Source organism: Leptonychotes weddellii, chromosome 6, assembly GCF_054177405.1.
Source record: "Leptonychotes weddellii isolate Sample4059 chromosome 6, ASM5417740v2, whole genome shotgun sequence".
NCBI lineage: Eukaryota > Metazoa > Chordata > Mammalia > Carnivora > Phocidae > Leptonychotes > Leptonychotes weddellii.
Window position 1 is genome coordinate 67,543,229 of NC_138374.1, and position 17,797 is coordinate 67,561,025.

The following is a 17,797-nucleotide window of genomic DNA, read 5'->3' on the forward strand; positions in this document are numbered from 1 at the left end:
TAATGATGTCTTATCATAGTCTTCCCTATGATTAAATAGGGACCTTGGGGAATTGTGTATTCTGCGTACTTGAAAATGAGCAGTGTATGAATTTTAAAAGAGGAAAAGGAAAATTCTGATGAGTTTTATTTGGGAGCTTGTAGACCATTTCTCATTTTCCCTAAATAAATGATCCTTCACCAACTAATTTATGATAATCAGTGTCTATTTTTTACAGTATTTAAAATCACTCAGACAGCATTTGACAAAGGAATCTGACAGATACTTAATGTAATAAGTTATCCAGCTGGAAAAACATGATTATTATAATTATATTTCAGTGTGTCTACTAACTTTGTAATGTACTCCCAAAGTTGAAACCCATTAATGCCTTATGTTTGCCTTTCACATGGATCATTTCAGTGCAGACCCTGGGGAGAAACTGGGCTGCTACTAGGAAAGTATGCTTGGTAGACATTGAATTGGGGCATGTCTTCAGCGTATGTTAATATTTGGTTCACATTTCGTGAAACATGATTTGTAGACACTTGCTCTCCTGAAGAAAGAAGATTTTCTATTAGTCCTCTAAGTGTCTTTCTCCCTGTTATTGTAGTGTCCTCGACCTAAATGCATTTGAGCGACAAAACAAAGCTGAAGGACTTGGAATGGTGACCGAGGAAGGATCAGGTATCAATCACTTAAATTAAAAGGATCAACTGCCCCCCTTTCCTGAAATGAGTCAGTTACCAATTACCTTTTCAATACAAAGAGATACAAGGTTATTTTTAAGTGGCCAAAATGCTTATGTGATTCATTTAAAAGTTCATAATTGCACACTCCCTCAGATCACACCCAAAACTCAACCTTCCCTGTTGGCCATTAACTCCTTTTTGTTCCAGACCTACTGTAGGTCACCCTTCCCCTAGTTGGGTGGTAGATCAAGATCCCTTATTAGATAATGAATTATCTGTAAAATTATAAAGCACATGGATGAACCAAGTTAGAGAATGTTTGACTTCTTGTGGCTACTTTGGCAAACTGCCCAACTCTCAGATTCTTCTGTCTCCTTAGAATAGTGATGCTTTGGGATCCTTCCATTAACCATTATTTCAACTGTCTCCTCCCTTTTAGAACAGATATCTCATACATTCATATGTCTTTGCAAGTCCAAATTTGATGAAAATAATTAAGGAGTCATTTTTAATGTTTAAATAATCCCGATCACTTAATTTACATGTGCACAAATAGAATGACTCACATAATCTTAAAGTTTTTTTTTTTCTCTGTAAATAGATGTGCATATAAACTAGAAAATTTAGCACACAGGACATTTAAAGCAGAAATAACTATTGCTGCACTTTCATTTCAGTATTTATTAAGAAAAAAATCTTCAATATTTTTTTGTCTTGATTTGCTTTTATTCTTTTGTGTTTGACTTTTTTCAATTAATTTATCTTCAGTGAGGCCCTGTGTGTTTATCTGTTTTTGTTTGCTTGGTCTTGTTTGGAGTGGTCATCTTATCAATATATTAGTTTTGGAGCATCAGATCTTTGATAAAACTAATCTTGTTGCAAAAAAATAAATTTTATCCCATCTGTCATTTGTAGTCTGTTTACCTTTCTGAAATATTTTAGAAATAACTGATCTCTCTAATTATTTCCATATATTTTTGTTCTCACAATAGGTAAAAAGAATTAGCTGCATATTTCTTACTGTTTTCTAAAAATTATCACTTATGTATATTCTAATGCTTCTACTATACAGCTCCTGTGTGCTTTTGTTTTCTGCTTGACATTTGAATGTATAGGTTCAATCATCAACTGTCAGTCCTACAGTTACCTAATTGTGTTAACTAACTTGAAGGAAAATTGCCAGCAGCAGTCTAAACTTAAATTTTCCAAAATGAATATCCAGCTAAATCTCTTCATTATTAAGGGTTGTGTCAACAGTTATAACACCCAGCCTGAGGGCCCCATCTGGAGAATTCAGAGTCCTTACAAATCTCAGGGCCCATTACCTGCCTGCCTCTGGGGTCTCCAGGAAGCCCTGGGCATTTTCCTTTAGCTGTAAAGTGCCTGAGAATGAATGAATTCTCTGTCCGAAGTCTGACTTCCCTGTCTTGGAATTAGAAATCAATTTCATTTTTCCCTACAGTTATTACTTAATGTTCCAGAGGCATGAACACAGGCCCATTAATCATTCTTCATCATTGTTCATATCGGCTCACGCAGGACCAGTGGCCCCCGGCAGGCTTAGTTTACTGGGTCTCCTGTCCTTTGTCAGCCAGATGCAGACTGGAGTAATATTCGTGAGTCCCAGCTCAGAAATCACTTGGTGAGAATGACCATTCTGATGCGAGAATTAGTCCCATCTCTCAATATGAGATTGATTTGATTTGTTTATTCTTTTTCAACACACACAAATAATTGCCCAAACTGATTAACACTTTTTCTATTTTACTTCCTTACAAACAGCAAGGCAAAAACAACATCTCAACTTCTTTTTTTCCCCATTTCCTTTTCCGTCGACTGTAAATGTACTTTCCTCCCTTCCTCAGTCATCACACATGAGCGTGGTAATTATTACAAATGATCTGCCTTTTCTTTATTTGCTCCTTCATCTGTCCTTAGCTTTGTGTATAGTCTTGACAGTGACAGTTTTTTGTGTGTGTGCATTTCTTCCTTTTATAGACTGTTTAACGAATAGATCATTTCATTTCCATCATTATGCATCCTTTTATTTTGAAACTCATATACCAAGCTTTCCTTTTTATTTCTTTCCATGAGGATGTGCAGTTATTAACATATTAGTCACGGAGGGGTGAGAAGCATTTCAGTTAACGTTTCTGGATTTGTTTTGTTCCGTTTCTTTCATTTTGAAAAAATTCTGGTGGATCCAGTGTTTGCAACTGTTGTGTAAATGAATGAATCATAGATGTGTGCGGTAGTCTCCGTGTGGCGTTTCTGTCTTGGACATACTGTGGCTTTATGGCTGCACCAGCGGGTGCACGGGAAAATCAGTGGTGATCTAGTTGGGGGTGGGGTGGGGAGACTGGGACTGGCTGAGTCTCCTCGTGGCCAGGGGGCTCTGCCGGTTTAGTTTCCTTCCAAATGTTGAGAGATCTACCGAGTTTTACTCTAGTCCTTTGAAAACATCACACATTAAAAACCTTCTTAACATAAAAACTGTTTTTCATTCTTGAGACTGACTTCGAAGATTGGTAGGAACAGTTGCAAACTAATATAATAACACAGATGGTAGTTTCTAAAAGACATGATAGGCAATGGTAATAAACAAGGGATGAGATTTTTGAAGAGATCAAATTGTGCTCTCTGAATATTCTGTCTTGCCTTTATCAAGAGGTCGATTAGGACACACAATGGCAATTCAGTCGCTCTACGAATAATGTACTTCCCAAATTAAGAATGCCTAGAGCAACTCTGTCTTTTGGCATATTTTAAAAATTTCTGTGACATGCCCATTCTTTTGTTTAAGGGTCTACAGAAGTTAAGAAAAGTTTGTACCCTCATAGAAGAAGGAAAATCGATCATCCCTCCCAGAATACATAGAGAAGGTTGAAAAATCTCAATCTGTTAGCTTCAGAGCCTGAGGCCCAAACAGTATAAACTCAGCCCTGAGAGAATAATCTGATGATCTGACTTTTCTCCATCCTAACCAGCTGTCTCTATTAGGCTAAATCTCTTCCTGATGATGATAAGAATGATTGTAAATTATATAGCCATGCCAAGTGTTTAATTTAAATATACCTTTTTGATACCTACAACCACCAGTATGATATTGTCCCCATTTTATAGGTAAAGAGACTGAGGGGTGGAAAGGTTACATGGCTTGTCCAGTATCACACAGTGTAATGGCAGGGTCAAGACTGAAATGCAGGCCTTCTGCCTCCCACTGTTACCAGTTGCACAAGCCAGTCCCTTCCTCCATCTTTTGATATCTTCCCGGGGCTTATTTTATACTCACCGTATTGGGTTAGGTAGTATTTTTTGCTTCTTTACTTATTGCTCATTCCTCCCTTCAAAGACACTAATCTATTGCCAACTTTTGCACTTAATGTTGAAGTTGTAAAATCACTTTGGAACTTTGTATGGTTACACGTGATACTCCTAATCTTGTTTTGAGATACCATTGGGAAATACATGCCTTTTTAAGGTTTGTATGTAAGGATTTCAGACTAATCATTTAACACTCCTTTTTCCACTGCTGTTACCATCCTGTAAGTTTGCCAGTATTACTATCCCTTCTTCCTAAATTTCCCCCGTTTCTACAAAAGCCAGGACCTCCCACTTGTTTAAAAAAAAAAACAAAAAACAAAACAAAACAAAAAAAAACCAGTTTTCCTTCACAGGTGTGTTTAGTAGATTTGTGATGTGCTCGGTGTTGTCCTCTCTGTATATTTTTTAGTCATATGTGTTTTCCTTTAACATATAATGAAGTTCAAAACCAAAAACCTATATGAATATTTAAAATTTCATTCCATCCTTGGATTTTTTTTTTTCTCAGAACCATTAAACCTCATTACGAAGTCATTATGAGCTTGAAAGTGCAATTTTTCTTCTTTCAAACTTCTTGGAATGTAGTAGAAGATATTTTATTTTTTGATCCTCTGGCAGTGGTCCTAGACTTTATCAGCAAGATGAAATCTTGAAGCTGATCTCATCCCTCAGAAATTGATTTTTAAAAATTCTGTATTAAAACATTAACTACCAATTAACCTAAGTTTCCATCTGTATCTGATAATGCGCTAAATCAAGGTTCTTACTCGGTGTGTTTATAGTGACCTCATCAAGTCTGTATGCAGTTGCAGCAAAAGAATTGTTAATTAAAACAATGATTAACACAATCTCTCAATATTGGCTGTCCTAATTTTTTGTTAGTAGTGAAGTTACTCAGTACTTTAATTATGTATTGGCTATCTCCCACCCCAGGTTTGCAAAGTCCAACACAAGTGTAGTTCAGCTTACCCCCTGAATTCTGACTACACTGCTCTGCCTTTCCTGTGGGTCAAGTTTCTTGTCAAGGAAAGCCTGTGATGTTAATTCACGACACTAATTAGATTTTTCTAACATCCCTGCACAGTTTTTAAACAGTAAAGCCCGGATCGAAATTGGAGTGGCTGTTGTGTGCTAGACGCTGTCCTAGGCATCGGAGTTCTTTATGGGCTCAGCCTCGTGTAGACAGACTTGTAAACAAATAACTTCGAAACCCATGATCTGTGTGTGTATGAGTGAACTGAGTTGAAGTACTTGGCTGCCAGGCTTATGGGGAAGGATCACAGGAGAAGTAACAGATGGCCTGAAGTAGGTGTTTACCTGGTAAAGAAGAAAGGCAAAGGAAGACATTTCCATGGAAGGGAACCACATATGCAATGCTGAAGGTACAAAGCATGACAAAGAACATCACTGACCTAATATGGTTGGAGAGAAATAGACTAGAGGGGAAAGATAGTTTGTGGGACCCTGTGAAAGCCTTTTGTGCCATGCCAAGGAATTCCATGCTTCCTTTCTGAGGCCACAAAGAGCCATTTGGTAAGTAACACATCAGTAGTATCCACCTGACAGCAAGTTCCTAGCATCCATTGTTCAAACCAGCAACATTAAAGTGCACAGATTATTCATTCCTCAGTAATGCTAGCATGCTAAATAGACTCTGAGTCTTCCAAGGATAGTGAGCAGCATGATTTCCTTCATGGAAGTTGCGGAGCTTTGAGGTTATGTTTAGTGATAGATTGAGGGAATTTTTGAGAGTATATTTTTTGTAATTACTGTTAAAGGAATCCATCTGTTTATTGGGAGAGTGTTATAATTAAATTGCCTATGAGTGTTGTAGGCAAGAGTGCATAAGATGGATATCACAATCTGAGGGTAGGGAGATCAGTTAGGATGTTGGTGGATGGAATGGATGAACAGTAAGGATTCCAGTTAGAGTAATGGGAGCTGAAAGGCATTAAGAAGAGGTTATAAGAGAAATAATCTGCAAATCACATTTGAAAGCAAAGGGATGTCTTCCTCCATAGCTAACGTGTACTTTAATTCTGTTATCCATGGGACATACCTAATTTATTTCACATAGTGGTCATTTTTGCTGTCTTGGGATCTGAAAGAGGAATACATTTTATGCACTGGTGTCAAGTTGAGTTCATGGAATATGTAGATTATTTATTACATCCACAACCCACTGAAAGTCTATATTTTAGAAACCTAGGTCTTTTGAACCTATGACTTCATGTTGTTAAAATGTCACTTTTATTCCTATTGTGCTTTGCATATTTCAAAGCAATTATACTTGCCCAAACCAATTTTATTCTCCCAATAACCCTATAAAGTAAGGAGTTCTGGAGATTGTTCATTCGCATATCAAAATGATGAAACAGAGGCTCAGAAAGGTGAATTGACTTTCCCAAGGCCACATATCTGGAAGATGGGTTTCCTTAGGTTCTAAAATTGATTAAAAACAAGGAGGAGTTCACAATTTAACTAACATATGGTGCACGTAGTCAATGATTGTTAGCCAAAGAGCTTATCGATTACTGATGTGAGCTTTAGGAAGTTTAGAAACTATAGAATACTGGACTCAGAAAGACCTTATGATATTGAAATGACCTGTTCATTGCCTATCTTTTCCATTAGACTATGAACTTCAGGTTCAGGTTTGTGTCTGTTAGTCTTTATATGCCCAGGACCTCACAAGGTGCCTAGCGTAGAGGTGACACTTAATGAAGGTTTATTGAAATTTACTTGACTCAAACCCTTTACTAGTTAATAGCTATAGGACGTTAGTCAAGTTACTTAATTTCTCAGTTGTTTACTGAACCACAAGATGGGATTCATGTCACCTGATTCATAGCATTATTGCAAACCTGAAATGACATGATGAGAAAATATATCTAGCACAATGCCTAGTGCACTGTAGTCACTAACTAAATGTTAATCGTGAATCCATTTAAAAAATTGTATCCCTTGTTGGTTGAGTGGTAGTATAATTTAAGCAGCCAGTTAAACCATTTAAGTGGTGACATTAAAATCGCCCACGTGGAATCAAATACCTGACTTTTCACTATTTAAAAATATTTTTATCTTTCAGTTTTGCCATTGCATAAAATAGGTATTTGAGTCCTCTGAAGATCAATGATCAGAACTATTTCTTCCATGGCAGTGGTGGGGTCGGGGGTGGTGGGGAAACACTGTTGAGTTCCACTTAACAAGCTTTTGTAGGGAGTTCTTTGATGCAACCAGTCTTCTATTCCATGCTTCTCACCCTTTTAGCTTTCCATTACTGGAGATGTTGCCATGAAAAGACCTTACAACAAAGAGGATCTTAGTCTTCTGGTTTATTTATCCTAATTCAATTGTTTTTATATATCTACTAGGTAGTCTTTTCACTCATCGCATTCATTTTTTTAACAATTACTGATAACTTTTAGCAATTAATAACAATTAAACCAAGCCCCTCAAGGCCACAATGTTGGACTATGACCATCGATGTTTTAGGTAACCAATAAACACTTAAGCAAACCCTTGTGTACTTTCCTGTTAATTAGATAAACCAATTGTGAGTGGAACAGTGACCTTTAAAAGTGATAGATTTTTAAGGGGCACTTGGGTGGCTCAGTCCGTTGAGCATCTAGCTCTTGGTTTCATCTCAGGTCATGATCTCATGGGTCGTGAGATCGAGCCGCACATTGGGCTCCACACTCAGTGGGGAGTCTGCTTGAAGATTCTCTCCCTGTGGCCCTCCCCTCACTTGCTTTCTCTCTCACTCACTCTCTCAAATAAAAAATAAATAAATCTTTTAAAAAATAAAAAGGGATTAGATTTTTTAAAATAGGAATTAATTTTACTGAGAGCTTGAACAAAAGAAAGTCTACTAATATTATTTCCAAGTGAAAATGTATGTTTTTGAGAGTATTTTGGTCCATTAAAATTGGCTTTTTAGAAATAATAAACACATTTAATAAGTATGTTCAAATAACCATATTCACCACCTAGGCATGTTGTTCCCATCTTTATTTAGTATTACTGCCACTGCTACTAAGAACTGTAACCTTTCCACAATTTCTAAAAATGGTCTCACAAATTATGAAGAACTAGTGAGGTAGACAGTGCACATGTTCTCATTTCATAGATGAGAACACTGAGGCACAAAAAAAACCCATCTCATCATCAGCAACAGTATTGAAATAACTCTCTCTTTATTACGCTATTAGAAATCATAAGCCCCTTATAATTAAAAATGAAACCAAAGGAATGCCCTTTATCATATTCACATTTGGCCATCACGCAGCTATTACAAATAATATTTTAAGAACATCAGAGCACTTTCAACTACATTTTACTCCATTTCGTTATGTTATTAATCTTGGTTTCCATCTTACAATGGAATTTCTTTTGCATACATCACAAAATAGACTGTTGATCCTGTACCTTCTGCAGACATAAAGCCATCATCCATCTCTGTTACTGTACCACTTACATGCAGCATGGGGAATGGCAGCATTTTAATCAGATAGTAATGTGTCCATTAAGCAATAGCATCCCAGTTTATACCTCGTATCACCTGATGGTAAATAAAGACTTGGCCGCCCCCTCCCCCCACTCTCCTCTCCCTGTTGTTCTGCTGTGTGCTGCGTGTTCTTATGTGAGTAAAGTTACTTGTATGTGTTTTGGTATATAGTCATGGAAATACTGTGCATGCAGACAGTAAATACAGCCTTATGTTATAAATCAGTGTGCATTGTGCAGAGCATTTTTAGGAACACAGGTAGACTATATTTTTTTTTCATTGTTAACCTTTCTGAATACTTTCTATCAAGGGTTACTTATTCCACATTGAGTATATGAACATTGAAAGTACATGGTCTATTGATGCAATTTTCTAGGAAAAAAAAAACATTTTAGATGGGCTCACAAGGAGAGAGTCAGTAAGTCTGTGTAACTAGCTCATAATATTTTGATTTAAATATCATGTTAAAGACTCTTCTGATTCAAATAGTTCATGGAAAGATAGTAAGTATCATCAGTGAAGAGTTTAGTTTATTAGCCTAGACTGTTCTCCCTTTCTTTGCTATATCCCGCCATGAATGTAGACACTGAGGAATGGGCTTATCAGCCATGGACTGAGATTCACAGCAATGTGCCCTTAAACTTGAACTTGCCACACGACTAATCTGTATGCATGGTGATTTTAGTTTGGTCACCAAATATCATATCTTGCAGGGAAACCAGTACAGTGATTTTATGTACTTTTTTTAATGTTTATATTAGTTTTCAAAATGGTTTTGCTTCCTAACCCTCCCATTATATGAAGCCTCTCACTTTGAAAGTCACAGACTGCAGACTGGTAAGTCCATCAGCTCTCTGTCCTTATAATCATTCATAATTTATTTAAAGTAAACACATGGTCATTGCATAGTTTTCTTTCTTGGCCCAAAGTATTTCCTCCAGTCTGAAAAGTTATCATTTTTTTTAAAGACATAAGTACATTCATCCACTTGCTGAACAACATTTTTGTGTCATTTTGATTTCTAAACAACAAATTTAGATGCCAGAGCGTACACTCATAACGTTGAACATTTTTCCACTGACACTCTATGCTTTTAAAATCAACTTTCATTTGTGTGGTGCTGTTTTTCTGTTTGTTTCTTTCTTTGTGTTTTTGCTTTCAGAGTGACTTGTGATCAAGATACATTTTGACTGAAATGTAGGTAAAATATCTGAACCCTTTTCTGAGGTGTCATGCTTGCCCCACAAATACAGTTTTTTTTAATGGTGCTGAGTAGCTTCTGTAGCTCTAAGATAGCCTTCTTTTCATCTTTCCTGCTTAGATTTACTCACAGAGCATGAGCCACCAAAGTCTTTCTTTTGGTTTAATATTTATAATTAGGTCTGTTCACCAGTTCTCTCTCCTCTGGAAGTCATGCTCCAACCAATGACGTCTCTATATCAGATTTCTGAAGGCTTTACTTTTTTTAAAACCATAGGCAAGCTAATGAGACTGTGAATTGAAATGAATTAAGAAACATTTTCTAGTCATTTACAATTTCTACAAGATTGTTTTAATTATTCTTTAAATAAAAGAAACTCCTGGCCCTGTTTTCTATATGCATTGAATGCCTTTGCATTTTGAATCATTTGATCAAACTCTGGGAACAAAGCAGACTTAACTTGGGTGTTTTTAAGAGATGGAGAGATCATTTCTAGACACACATTACCCAAAAAAAGAAAAGAAAAAAAAAAAAAGAAAAGTTTACATCTTCAGGTTGTTTCTAAAATGTTGCCAAACCCATGCTGCTACTTTTAACAGAGAGAAACTTGAGTTTTAAGATTCAAATGTTCTTTTCTGACAAAGAAAAAGTACATCTATCTGCCAAGCGCATGATCGTATGAGCTTCGGATAGAAAAGTGGCTATGATTTGTGACTGTTTTTGGTTCAGAACAATGCTAGATCAACATGCAAGTTTTATGGAGGTGGGGATAGAAAGGGAGGGCCAGGCCAGGGTCGTTGATCATGTCTGATTTCTCTGGACTTCCTACAGGAGAAAAGGTTCTCCAGGATGACGAGTTCACTTGCGACCTCTTCCGCTTCCTACAACTGCTTTGTGAGGGACACAACTCAGGTGCGTGAGACCCCCACTATGTGATGGTACCAAGGAATCAGAATTTTGAAACCAGTAATGACAGGGGCCTGCTAGTTCTAATTACACTTCATCCCTGAGTCAACAAACAATCTTGAGCCTTCTTCCGTATGTTTGGTATATGCAGTGTGACATTTTATGTATTATATTCCTACTTTCAAAGTCCTTTGCTAGCTAGCCATTTCCCTTAATTCCCATCAGCTGTTCTTCTGTTAGAGAAGACAGGTGGAAAAAAGATATACATGAGACAGATATCTACAGAGCAATATAGAGCTTTATTTCTTTTATACCACTTCTCTTCAACTGGGGAATATATTGTATTACTTGGCACAATGTATTTTCCTTTGTGGTTAATATAAATAGCTCTCTTGGGGACTTGTGCACCTCTGTGTAGGCAGGAACTGTATCTTAATTTTATCTTTGTTTCCCCAGCACTGAGCACAGTACTCAGGAACAAGTGATTCTTGAATACATAATTTAATTACTATACCCTAAAGGTTGGAGCCCCTTCCAGCGATTCACATGCCCAGAGCTCTAGAGCTTGGAATCAGGAAGCAGATGTAAGCCACCTTGTAGGTCAAAAATTGAATATTGATATTCTGTGAAGCACCTCGATGTGGTTGGGATGCCCACTTAAAACAATCCTCTTGGATAAAGCACCACTCTTAGCCACAAGGATTTTGCTGGAGACCTCATTTGCTTTTGGAGTTCTTCAAATAACTCATTTTAAACTGTTGAGGAAGCTTTAGTAATGTCTTTTGATCTTATGTAGATTTTCAAAATTATCTGAGAACTCAGACTGGCAATAATACAACTGTCAACATAATCATCTCTACCGTAGACTACCTCCTGAGAGTCCAGGTATGTTGCCTTCTGTTAGGAAGAAATGGAAGGGATTGGTTCGTTGAAATAAGGGGACAGAGTTATTAAACTGACGTGTTGTAATGCGCTTTGATGGATGACTAGACAGAATTTTTTGAGATACTTTGTCTTTGATCATAGCCTTTCACCAAGTTTTAGGGTGAAACTGCTCCTTTTGTCTTTGCCTCTGATCCTGGCTCCTCCTTTGCTCATTATTCTTTCTATAAGTGGGCATTTTCCCCCCATAGTTTTTAGCTTAATGGCATTTTAAATTCATTTTGTTTTGCAAAGTATTTACATGCTCTGCTCCTTCTGCTACAGTTGATAGATAAATGGGGGAAGAGTATTTGAAACATTTTCAAAAGTGAGAAAGAAAGGCTTTCAAAATACCTACAATACACTTAAATTTAACAGGTAGTTCTTTTCAGCTGTCCCGATACTTGAATTAATTTTAAAATTCAGCTTAACACTCCACCACTTAAGAATCTCCCTGATTTTGTAGTAATCTTTCACATGTTAATAAAACTGAATCTGAAGGCGTAGGCTCCTAAGTAATGGGAGCCCTGTACAAATTTTATTTCCCTCATCTTATTTATAAGAGTACCCAGATACAGTAGTTTAAAACCTGCACGTTCAAACTTTCAGTTTCTCCCTTAATCTTTTGAGTATGTAAAAGCACAATATTTTTTTTTACCTAATACTTCCATTTTTGAAGCAAATTACAAAAAATATTGCTGAAAACACATTTGTCATTTTTAAAATCATATCTCAAAACCCAAATGTAGCCTGCGTGCTGGACTACATTGTGTCATTCCTTTAGCCAACTAAAATTCCTTCCAATGTAAGTTATTGTTGAAAACATCCTGTTTAAAAAGGTTGATCCTGTTTAGATGTTTGTTTATGGTTGTCAGTGTTTTTAGTAGTCTAATCAGTTTCTTGAGGGGCATTTATAGAAACAAGGAACATTTTGGAGTTCTAATGAGGAAACGTTATGGGCTTTGTTGGAGAAAAAGGCCTGATGTCTGTAACCCAAAAAACATCCATGACTTGTCTAATTTTTGTGCTTACATAGTAAACATTTAACTTTGCTCAGTGGATAAAGATGCTTTAATCTTGTGAATCCTTGTGAAGTTCAAGATCATCAGAGACAGAAAGTCATTTTTAAAGCTAAGTTTTCTGCTTCTTCTCTCCAGCTGTTATTTCTGTCTAAGGAGGATAGGTTAGTGGTAGCTTTAGAATGTATCTTAATCTTATCATTCCTCTTTTCCAGGAATCCATCAGTGATTTCTATTGGTATTACTCTGGGAAAGATGTTATTGATGAACAAGGACAACGGAATTTCTCTAAAGCAATTCAAGTAGCAAAGCAAGTCTTTAACACTCTCACAGAGTATATTCAGGTAAACACTTAAATATTTTGGCTATTTGAAGAAAAAAAATAGTCAAGTGGTTAGCTTTGAATTCCATGGAAAAATACAATATGCCTATTTTCCTGCCATGATTCACATTTGCTATTAACCTTTCATATAGATTCTTAGCCAATGATGACAATTAAATATCAGGTTGAGATATGAATTTATATGGACTGAATTTGCTTTACTGTTTGGCAGATCAAGATATTATTGATTCCTTTGAGGCATGAACAAAGATGTTGACTCTGTTGTATCTCTGGGGCCTCATATATATATTAAGCGCTCAGTAAATATTAAAGAAAAGAGGGAAGAAAAAGAAAGAAGACGGGAAAGAGAAAGGACAGAGTGCTAAATTACTCCTTATTGTGTTCCAGTAAAACTAAGGAAGGAGTTTCATAGAAACTGTATATAAAAGAGAATAGTAAAACTTCATGTTAGAGCACACACGTGTGTGAAGGCACACACACACATACATATAAAATCATACAGTAATGTATATTCCAGGTAGAATTCCAATAACCATGAAGAAAGTATCTTTTTTTTTTTTTTAACATCAATTTGTTTTATATTCTCCTTAGGCTAAACTTCTAGACTTAACCTGCAGATTTTTTAAAGAGTTTATAAAATTTTGTTTTTTTTCAACGCATGAAACTTTGCGATTTCCTAGGGGACTGTGGGCCATCTTTCTGTTTTCTGTCTCCATGGCCAGTATTATTCTCAATCAGTCAGTCACTGTGTTTGAAGTGCCACCTGCCAAGGAGAAAACAGGAGGAATGCATTTAGTTTGTTTCATTAGACTAAACATAATCTTGTTGGGGGAAGAAGTTAAGTAAAAATAACAGATGGTCCCCCAGGGCCTAGCCTTGCTGCAGGTGTTTAAGGAATGACTGAGTGCATGGACACGCATGGCCAAGTGAGGCTGACGCAGGGGAGGTGCTGCAGAGGTTGGGGGTGAGAGGGACATGACCCTCACCTCCTTCTGCCCTTTCTCTCCTCTCTAGTCGTACCTTGGAAGGATCTCACTTTCTGTATTTGCTCCCTGGGTGGGGAAGAGGATCCTTATCTCAGCATTTCAAAATGGAAAAGCCACACTTGATCATTCTGAGAATTTTTCTTTAAATCAAATAAAACAAAGTTTAAATCTGTTCCAGACCGTTCACATTCCTATTTTCTTGTCTTCACTGGCTTCCACTGTTGCCTTCATATTCTCACGCATGTCTCGCAAGATATCGATATATGAATTCTCTTGATTAAATAATAAAATTATCTGATGACATTAGCAAGCCAGTGAATTCTCTAGAAAGCTGATAAAATGGTTTCTATATAACATATGGAACTTAAATGTGGAGAGTGAGCATTTCCTGGTTCCTAAAATAGGTGAGATTCCTAAATTTATATAAAACTAGAAGAATCCATTAACCTCTCACTATGTGCAAAACAGTTTTTTATTGAGATATCTTGACAGAACATTATATTAGTTTTAGACATACAACAATAATGATTTGATATCTGTATATATTGCAAAATGATCACTGTACTATGTCAACTTAGTTAACATCTGTCACTGTGTTTAGTTACAGTTTCTTTTCTTATGAGGAGAAAATTTAGGATTTACTCTCATAGCAAGTTTCAAATATGCAATACAGTGTTATTAACTGTTGTCACCATGTTATACATTACATTCCCAGGACTTATTTATTTTATAACTGAAAGTTTGTACCTTCTGACCCCTTTGCCCATTTCATGCCCCCCACCACGACCACCTCTGGCAACCGCCAGTCTATCCTGTGTGTTTATGAGCTTATTCATTTGTTTGTTTGTTTTTAGATTCTACATTTAAGTGAGATCATATAGTAATTGTCTGTCTCTGTCTGACTTATTTCACTTAGCATAATGCCCTCAAGGTCCATCCATGTTACAAGTGGCAAGTTTCTTTTTTTATGGCTGAATAATACTCCATTGTGTGTGTGTGAGAGAGAGAGAGAGATCACATTTTCTTTATCCATTCATCCATCAATAGACACTTAGGTTATTACCGTATCTTAGCTATTATAAGTAATGCCGCAATGAACATAGGATTGCATAGATCTTTTTGAGTTAGTGTTTTCATTTTCTTCAGGTAAATACCCATAAGTGGAGTTGCTGGATCATTTGGTAGCTCTATTTTAATTTTTTGAGGAATCTCCATACTGTTTTCTGCAATGGCTGCACTAATTTACATTCCCACCAACAGTGCACAAGGGTTCCCTTTTCTCCACACCCTTGCCAATGCTTGTTATTTCTTATATATATATATTTTTAAAATAGCCATCCTAAAATGTGTGAGATGATATCCCACTATGATTTTGATTTGCATTTCCCTGATGATGAGTGACATTGAACATCTTTTCATGTGCCTGTTGGCCATCTGTATGCCTTTTTTGAAAAATGTTTATTCAGGTCCTCTGCTCAGTTTTAAATCAGATTGTTTTTTGGTGTTGAGTTGTGTGAGTTTTTATATAGTTTAGATATTAACCCCTTATCAGATATATGATTTACATGTATTTTGTCTCATTCAGTAGGTTGCCTTTTCATTTTGTTGATGGTTTCCTTTGCTGTGCAGAAGTCTTTTAGTTTGATATAGTCTCACTCGTTTGTTTTTGCTTTTGTGGCCTTTATTTTTGGTGTCAAATCCAAAAAATTATTGCTAAGACTTATATCAAGGATCTTACCACTGTTTTTTCTTTAAAGAACTGCTGGTTTTCAGATCTTACATTCAAGTCTTTAATACATGTTGAGTTAATTTTTTGTGTATGGTGTAAGGGAGGGGTCCCAGTTTCATTCTTGCGTATGTGGTATATGTTGTTTTCCCAACACAATTCATGGAAGAGACTGTCCTTTCCCATTGTATATTCCTGGTTTTTTTGTCATCAGTTAATTGACTACATATGTGTGGATTTATTTCCTGACTCTCTTCTGTTCATTTGATCTGTGGGTCTGTTTCTATGCCAGTACAATCCTGCTTTCAATAGTATAACTTCGTAGTATAGTTTGAAATCAGGGAACATGATACCTCCTGATTTCACAAGATTGCTTTGGCTACTCAGGGTCTTTTGTGGTTCCTTGCAAATTTTAGGATTATTTGTTCTATTTCATGAAAAATGCCATTGGAATTTTGAGAGGCATTGCATTGAATCAGTAGATTGCTTTGGATTGTATGGACATTTTAGCAGTATATAGTCTTTCAATCAATGAGCATGGGATGTCATTGCATTTGTTTGTATCTTCTTCAAATTCTTTCATCAGTGCCTTATAGTTATCACTGTACAAGACTTTTACCTCCTTGGTTAAATTTATTCCTAGGTATTTTAATCTTTTGATGCAGTTGTATGTGGAATTGCTGCCCTAATTTCTCTTTCTGATAGTTTATTATTAGTTTATAGGAATACAACAGATTTCTGGGAGGGGTGGTCTGCCAAGAACTCCTCTATGGTTGTTAGAGGCTCATGGGACCCAGGATCGTGAGTCCACCAGATGTGTGTAAAGCCCCCCCTGTGGAGATACTGGCAGCAGAGAGAGAGTGCAAAGATAGCACTTAGTGGCTGGAGTGAGGCAGAGGGGAAGTTTAAACATGGTACACACCAGAGAAATTAAAAAAAGAAGAAAAATTTGAAAGATGGCACTCACCGGCTTTAGTCAAGCCCTGGGAGAACATAGATGAGAGAGCCCACAAACGAGAATAGAGATGATGCCAGCTAGTGTTAGTGAGGCAGAGGAGAAACGGGAAGATGGCAGCCTCCCTCCCTGGGGAGATCCCGGCAGGCCCTTGCCCCTCAGACCCATGCTTCGGAATTAGGAAATGAGTCTCTTTCACATGAAGTGTGGTACTTTACAAGGGGCTCCTTCTGCGCTGGGCCCTGGAGTGGGTGAGTCTACACTCAAGGGCACTTTATGAGCGTTTCTTTCCTTAGTTCACAGCCCCATAGGTCTTGTGGGTGGGAGCCCCATTGGTCTTAAAAGCCAGATGTTTGGAGGACTCATTTCTCAGGTACTGGTATTAATAGTTGGGGTGCCCAATGTAGGGTACAATCCCTTTGCTCCTCATGGAGAAACTCTGGGTTTTGAGTTTTCTTCCAGTTGTGGGGTATCATACCTCAAGTGGGGTTTATGGTGAGACTGCTCAGCCTTTCCTGCCTGCTACCATATGCTTTCTGTCTCATTTGCTGACAAGTAGGGGTCGGTCCGCCAATTTTTAGGTTTTTTTCAAAGGAAATTGTTCCATACATAGCTATAGATTTGGTGTATCCATGGGGGGAGGTGAGTTCAGGATCCTCCTATGTCACCATCTTGAATTGGAACCCCAAACTTTATTCTCACTTGTTTGTGTAACAGAGAACATTCTATATGAGAATTCAAGGGATAAAGTAGCTTGGCTTATTATGGCTTGTTCATTTTTTTTGAAGATACTTAAAAATCTATTTATTTGAGATAGAGAACAGGAGCAGGGAGGGAGAAGCAGACCCCCCTACTAAGCAGGGAGCCTGACTCAGGGGATCCCACGGACCCTGGGATCATGACCTGAGCCAAAGGCAGACGCTCAACTGACTGAGCCACCCAGGCGCCCCATGGCTTGTTCATTTTTTAATTCCTTGTTACTCCTAGCTTATATGGCATTTTTATATAAATTAATCATTTCTGAAATGTATATGTTAATAAAAATTTTGTTATAATTTTAGATATACAGAAAAGTTGAAAAAAGTAGAGAAAGTCTCCATGTAAGATTCACCCGGCCAGCTCTCCCTAACATTGACATTTTATGTAACTATGACACATTTATCAAAAGCAAGAAATAGAAATAGAATCTTCTAATCTAAATTACAGACTTTATACTGACTTTACCAGTTTTTCCATGA

At 37.0% G+C, this 17,797-nt stretch overlaps 1 protein-coding gene across 1 annotated transcript in view; it reads left to right on the plus strand.

Annotated features, from left to right (window-relative positions):
* Nucleotides 1–17,797, plus strand: part of RYR2 (ryanodine receptor 2) — a 652,366-nt gene that overhangs the window by 586,247 nt on the left and 48,322 nt on the right. The window contains exons 85-88 of the mRNA XM_081824340.1: nt 593–666; nt 10,535–10,615; nt 11,406–11,494; nt 12,765–12,893. Of these exons, the coding sequence (XP_081680466.1) occupies nt 593–666; nt 10,535–10,615; nt 11,406–11,494; nt 12,765–12,893 (373 nt within the window). The remainder of the gene's footprint in view (nt 1–592; nt 667–10,534; nt 10,616–11,405; nt 11,495–12,764; nt 12,894–17,797) is intronic.